Raw genomic sequence first — 7,471 nt, forward strand, 5'->3', positions numbered from 1 at the left:
ATTTGAAGTGGTTAAAAAAATAAAATGCAGGACGTGCTGAGCCAAATTTAAGCAGACAGCTAAATGCACGGTCTCACAGAGTGGAAAACCTGGCAGTGAATCGGCTTCATGCGATATGATTAATGTGTGTGTGTCTGTGTGAACCCAACACAGGATCTCTTTGATGGGTGTAGCATTTGTGTGTCAGTTAATCCGCACCGTGTTACTCACACACCCGGCATCACTGCTGGTGTGTGTGTGTCACTGTCAGTTTAGCCCACTCAATCCCTAATCCAGCAGCACAGAGAGGGAGAGACGAAGGCAGGGAGATAAAGCCGTGTACCTACATGTGAAAAGTCTCCCTGATTTACATCTCAGATCTCTCTCCCTGATCTGATCGACTTTATTTGTTCATTTATTTATTCATTCACGTGATAAAAAGTCGGAAGCAGATTCCACCGGTTGCCCTGACAACAGACGCGTCTGATTATCGCCGGCCTCGCACCTCGCCACTGAAGCGAGTCAAAAGCGAAAACCAGTCGGCTCCCATTCAGCAACATTCACTCCTCCCATTTTCTTCTCCCTCAATGGCCAAACAATAGACGAGGCTCAGCTCATCACTGTGATTTGTGGTGCTACTGGGGCAGTTTGTGTGTCCGTTGGCCATAAAACCCGGGATTCAGAGAAAACAGGTCTCTTCTATTCTTCACAGCATGAGCAACAAAATACAAGTTCTGATCGGGGCTTTTGCACTAAAAACACTCGAGAACAAGCTTTATTTTCTACTTCAAAGAATAAGATTACATTGTATCTATGGCGGTACTCGGGGCAGGGGGCATGCTTATAAACTCATACACACACACTAATATGTATGTATGTTTCTGCCAGTGTATTACAAGCCATAGGATTATGTAAGCTTGTGGGAAATGTTATAACATCCCTGGTGTCTCTCTCGTTACCACCATCCCCAGAGGGGGATATGTTTGTTAACAATATCACAGCACAGTTACCAGTCTGAGGTTGTTTAACTGAAAATATTATGAACTCTCGGCGACCTTCACCTCAAGATAAAGGTCAAAGGAAAGTTATGGACAATGTTTGTGACAGGAGCGGGGTTTGGTTTGCCCAGCACCACTTGTTACCCACTGTGTATGCAGAGATGTACCTGGGCAAACACACCACTGCTACTCCCTTAGTGCCTCACAATTAGCATTACAGCAGACGGTGGAGCTGGAGTCTGTCCAAAGCTCTCTCAAGAAGTAGCTAAATGACATCGAGGACACCGACAACTGCAACCGGGTCAGACGTGGGTCAGGGTAGAAGTCAGGGTAGAAGTAGCAAAAGTTAAAAAAAAAAAAAAAAGTCAAATAAATAATCATAATTTAGCTGTTTCACAGTGCGCAGTCACAGCTAGAGATGAGCACACATTTTTTTTACTATTAAATCACTAGCAACAGTCTGCCACACCAGTGTTCCAGCCTCTGCCTTCCTCTGGGAGTTCTTTTATGATTTAATAAAGAGAAACAGGCAAGAAGAAAATATGAATGTATGGATTCAATCACTGCAGAACTTCAGGAGAATAAATATAGCTCCTCCTCTCGTTCTGTTGTTGTGTCAGCCAGCAGATATTGAGCTAAATCCCCAGAGATGGATCTAACAACTGTGATGCTTGACACAGCTGGCTGATTTATGGAATTTTTTTTGGATTAATTAAAAAAAATTCTGACATTAAAAAAATGGGGGCGGGTTGCTGCTGCACATCAGCATAGAATCAGCAGCAATGCCGGTACTGCACCAGACTGTTGTGGTGAAAGCGGCCGATTTCAAGGTTCATCTACAATGCAGCCCTCACCTAAGGTCATGAGCTGTGGGCAGTGACCGAAAGAATGAGATCGCTGGGCTCGGTGTTGGGGTGAAGAGCTCAGCCATCCATAGGGAGCTTAGACTGGAGCCACTACTCCTCAGTGCTTTCTTTTGGAGGTTTCTGAGTCACAACCAGCTGGGAGAAGACCCTAGAGCAGACCCAGAACTGGCACGGGGGTTAACATATCTTATTCAGGAAGAACTGGGAAATTTTGATGATGAGTGACTTTTAATATCCTGTTTATCCTGATTTAAACACAATGCCACCTCGATAAGTGGTAGAAGATGGATGGATGGAGTGGAAAGACTTTTAATGTGCTCGCTAGGTTTCTAAGATAAATGATGCAACCATTAGCTGATTATTTGATTCTGAGAAAATACATTTTGATCAGTTATTAAATAAAAGTTTTTTTTTTTATTAAAATGACTGCTTTCAGTCCCTTTAATAGTCAGATTTTCCTAATTTCTCTAGCTGGACAAACATGATCTTTTGTCTTCAACTATCTGAACCTATGATTGAAATACTGTGTATTTGAAACCATTTCCTACAATATTCTTTAACCCAAACCAGAGGATTAAACAAGAAATGATAGACCACAATAATTAATATTACATGTAATAACTATTGGCTGCCCTTTAAAACTGATTTCTGCCCATCAAATTTAAGGCTTAAATAAGGGTCAAAAATAAATAAAAACAATTGTATTCCAAGGAATAACTATGATTCTTAACAGGAAATAAGGTATTTAAATGTGCTGGAAAAACTGCACTTATATAGGATATATTTATCTTGCATTTGTTGCAAGTTGTCTTTTTGGATATGTAGCAATCCAGCACTTGAGGGAACGATCTATGCATGAACCGAATGCACGAACAAACTTGATTTAACTGTCAGCAGTGCATTATATTTTTAGAAATAGTAAATAAATTGCTGCTGTGTCTGTGCCAAAAAGCGTGGAAATAGGCCTTGAGGAAAACAATCCCAAATCTTCACAGACACGAAAAGAAAAGAACTGCAAACAAACGCTGCCTAGAGGGAATACTATCAGGAGCCTGGAGGAGGAAACACACCTCATCTCCTTCCTCTGGATCAAAAACACAAACCTACAACACGGAGAGGAAGAAAGCCCTTCTTTGAAAGTGATCTTTTGAGCAAAACCTACTTGATGTAATAATTATACACCTCTCTGCATACACACACAGCTTATCTAAACACAGAAAAGAGCAAACGGACTAACACTAATATGTAAATATTTTAGGATGTTAGTTGCATCGATGTAATGGGAGAAACTGGACACTGAGTCTCTACAGCTGCTGATGTGGGTCCTTCACCAGACTGCAACCCGCTCAACTCAACAGGGATGCTGAGGAAATGCCAAAGGTTTAAGTGTGCATTACCCACAATGCTCTTTCTTCTTGCTGTATTACAGTTAGATTAGTTAGAAGGCAAGTGACCAAAAATAAAGAAACATTTGACATCCAAAAACAGTGAACAAGACAAAATTATATGTGCAAATACCAGTGACGCAGGCAGGGAAAGAAAGGTGTTACTGAGGGAAACTGTGCATGCTTCAGTGTTCAGACTCTTCAGCTCCTGAGTGGGAAAATGTGCTTGAGGAAACTGAATGACTATAACCTGCTAAGGTGCCTTTGGGGAAGGCAGTAAAGTATGTCTGCACCAAGCTAAATGTGAAGCAGCGCTGCAAAGATGCTCAGTCGACCACAAGTATCCCCTGAGTGTTTTCACATATAGGATAACAAGTGAGGATATGATGGTTTGCCTCCAGTCGCTTAACAACTCACGAAAGGTGTCACGGGCTGAAAAATGCCTCAGTGTACCTGTGCACCACAGAGATACGGTGCACAGTACAAAAACAATGCTGTTACCATCTCTGAAAGAACTGCAGCTCTTTAACCAATCAAATTAAGCCAAACTGAATACCTGTGAAAGGCATTTTTTAATAACTCATCCGTCTGGATACTGGTAAGGTTGTGCCGGCACAGCGAGGCATAGCCAGCTACCATTTGCTAAGCCTCGCCTCTGCTGGCACCATTTGGAGCATTTTTGGTAGAGTTATCTGACAAACAACACATCCTGCTGTGAGCTACGGGCTCTCCAACAAGTGTGAGCTTCAGCTTTGATGAGTGAAATCACAATATTTTTTAACTCCTGTAATAACCCTCAAGCTATACCTGGTGTTAGCCAAGTTTCCAGGTTGTCTACCAAAAATAGTCACTGCAAACATTAAACACGCCGCTCTTATATTAAACCTGTCTGTCGCAACCTGGCAACCTGACTCGAGGATTGCATCGAGAGCTGCTTTCTTAACAGACAAGCAGACCAGTGAGATGCTCGGTGAATAATCTTTGCTGTCTTAGCTGCTGTTGTCACTGCAGAGAGCTGAACCGGCGAAGCAACAGGAAGCGAGCGAGACTTTAAAAACACCAAAATGATGGCGACTTTTAAATTTTAACGCTTACCGTTTGGTAAAGTTGGAAAGATATTCATAATCCTGAGCTTCCCAAATCCATAACTCATAAGCACAACATCCTAAAAACAACCTTCCTTTCAAACTGTACTGAACTAGACTGCAAGCCACAACCAAAGGTATGCTGCACTCCACCTCCGCCCTCTCCTCTAAATACGGTCAATTCTGGCTCCAAAAACAAACAACATGGTGGCAGCCAAAATTATAACTCTGAAGCTTCAAACGGCAGAGTGGGTGACGCCACTATGGCTACATCCACCTTTCACATGCAGCCCACGACTGTCACACAACTCCTAAACTATAAGTCAGCTCGATTGTTCTGCAAAGGGCTTCACAAACTGTGTCAAGGAGGAATGTGTTTTTTCCTGTCATAACATGTCACATCACTGAACCTTAAGGAGGATTATCACTGGAATCAACTCACCACAGCAAAGCACTGTATGCCCATTTGTCCCCCCCCTCTGACAAGAAGTCATTGAGGAATTTAAATGCACTTCCAGACAACAACGAATTTCCCTAGTGAGCCTTCATGTTCATATCTACGCCACAAGATTTGCACATAATAGCAACATATAATAACTTCACCTAATCAGTGAAAGAATCTGCAGACAGACCCAACAAACCTGCCCCACCACTGACTTCCTCTGTGGTGAGTACACACTAACCCACTGTTTTGCAAACAGTCAACTTTACATCTATTAAAAGAAGACTGGAGAGATAAAAACCAATTACAGTTCAAAAATTCTCTCATGTCTCCACAGGATGAGGAGATCCTGCCCGACTGTATGTGGGGCAAAGATTAAGTTAGTGTGGGACAATGTGGGACTAAAGCTGATCCGTATTTTCAGCATGTGAACTACATATTTAAGAGCGACCTTCCCAAATCACTCGCCGAGTGAATAAAAGGAAGCTAAAATGTACCCTTAAGTATGCTTGTTTTTATCCTTATAACCCGTTAACCTGTTTTGCCTATTAATCACCTGCTTTCACGTCTCTTTAGGGGCTGCAGGCTCTCTCAGAAAATCCCCTCCCTCCAGTTTCACACAGTTATTAGAAGCCTCTCTGTCTTTATTGAAGCTCTACTCCCGATTTCATCATATTTCATCATAATCTGTGTACCCCACGACTCTGCCGTGACAGAGTTTTCCAGCTAAGCCAGATAAAGGTCTTAGAGTGTTGACTTTTCAAAGGCATCTGTATATGGTTGATGATGCTGCGAGTAACGACTCAGTGACCATTACAAAACATGAGGTGCATCAGGCTATACAAGAGCAGCCAGGAAACAAAATCATGTGGGCTCGATCATATTTCTGCTGAGCTGCTTTCTTTTTCTGTTTGCTCGTTGTTGGGTTGTTCCGATCATAAAGGGTAAAGCTGGTAAAGGTGAAGTGAAATGTTTGTAGCTGCAAGAGTTAACACATTTAAAGCAGCCATGCAGGCTGAATGCTTCTGAAAAGGAAATAATTGTGGGGTTTTTATTAGTCAAATATAAGATTTAGAACCACATGCTACCAATTCACTGGTACAGATGTTTTTTGCATACTTTATGTGATCTTTTCATGTGTAATTTTGGACCATTGATTATTAATGAAGCCAGATTAACTTCAAAATGAGGGACAGCAGCTCAACTTCCACTTCAGCTGATCTCTGTAAGACAATATACAGATATTTTGGCAATAAAGTCAGTTCTTTCTTCAGATTCCGCTGAGAGTTTAAGTTGATTTCGGAAGGTTTTAAAACATTTTAAAAACAGTTATTATCCAGTGAGTTTACTCGTCTGGACCTATTTGAGTTAAAAAATGGGCTGCATGGGAGTTTGACAACCCTACAGTAAAAAGATTTATTTGTTTTTTACCGGTTTTCTTAATCAGATTTCCTTTACTCGTGCATAAAATGCTTTATTGTTTATCAAATGGCCAGAAATAAAAGTAAAAAATAGGACAAGATCACTGTAATAAGCTCCGATCATCTCCACTAAACTCCATTAAGAAATTGGCCACTTTAACGATACCTCACACCTCATTAAAACGATCAATGATCAATTTAAAAATGGTTCAACTTAAAACAGGAGCACTGATTAGAGTACCAGATATATGCCGAATTCAAGGAAAGCCCCCAACGTTGAAAATTAGGTGTGCAAATATTTTGTTTGTGTACACAAAATGCACAAATCCCAACAAGCAGGGAAAAACGGGATTTCTGAAATGAAGTGTGACGTGGGTGAAAACTGTACGCGTCGGGACTAACAGCTGTTTGCGATTGAAAGGGGAGGAACTCCACTTTATCCCAATAACAGAAAATCGACGGTTATAAATAACTTATAAGCTCTTGGTTGGTGATTTTAGGTCGCCAGAGAGCAGATGCAACAGTTTTTAAGACGTTAGCTCGCTAACTGAGGAGCAGAAAAGGCATATTTACCATGTTACCGCCGCTGATGTGAGCGTATCCCTACTTCCAAACTTTGCTCCACAGCAGCAGCAAAACCAGCTCCGGACATAATCTTCGGGCTCAAACCGCCTGCCCTGTGCTTTCCTCCGCGAGAAAACTACCCGTTAGCACCGCTGATGCAGCACGTGCCATCACGGCTCCCCCTCTTCCACCTGACGCCGCTTCTGGAAGCGGAGCAACGGCTGCGGGCGACGGTGCGACTCCCTTTCCTAACCAGCCTGCCGCGATAATCCTCCTAAACCCGGCGAGCAGCGGACACACAGCGTGCGGCTACGCCCCGCCCACCGCTTTTCACAGAGGGAGGGGCTGGCAAGCATCTCGAATACTCCTACTTTTATTAATTCATAAAGAGAGAGTTTGGGCCTCTCAGGTCCTCCAATTAACCGTGCTGGGTTTTTTCTCTTAACAATAGCTTTATTAATATTTAAAAAACATTAATATCAATAACAAAAACACAGACACAAGCTGTATTATCTAATGGAAACTCTGGCCCAGGGGTCATCAAGTTACAAACAGACCCCAGGCCACAAATATTTGATGAGGCTCGTTTTACAGTCACTATATTGCCAAAAGTATTCGCTCGTCTGCCTTCACACACCTATGAACTTGAGTGACATCCCATTCTTAACCCACAGGGTTTAATATGATGTCAGCCCAACCTTTGCAGCTATAAAAGCTTCAACTCTTCTGGG

At 42.2% G+C, this 7,471-nt stretch overlaps 1 protein-coding gene across 1 annotated transcript in view; it reads right to left on the reverse strand.

Moving 5' to 3' along the window:
• The window catches only part of LOC115773590 (transmembrane and coiled-coil domain protein 3), a 40,832-nt gene extending 33,808 nt beyond the window's left edge, over positions 1 to 7,024 (reverse strand). Inside the window, exon 1 of the mRNA XM_030720406.1 lies at positions 6,750 to 7,024. Coding sequence (XP_030576266.1) covers positions 6,750 to 6,752 — 3 coding nt within the window. The 5' untranslated portion in view covers positions 6,753 to 7,024. The remainder of the gene's footprint in view (positions 1 to 6,749) is intronic.
• Positions 7,025 to 7,471: the final 447 nt, after the last annotated feature.

This window comes from Archocentrus centrarchus, chromosome 23, assembly GCF_007364275.1.
Source record: "Archocentrus centrarchus isolate MPI-CPG fArcCen1 chromosome 23, fArcCen1, whole genome shotgun sequence".
NCBI classification, from domain to species: domain Eukaryota; kingdom Metazoa; phylum Chordata; class Actinopteri; order Cichliformes; family Cichlidae; genus Archocentrus; species Archocentrus centrarchus.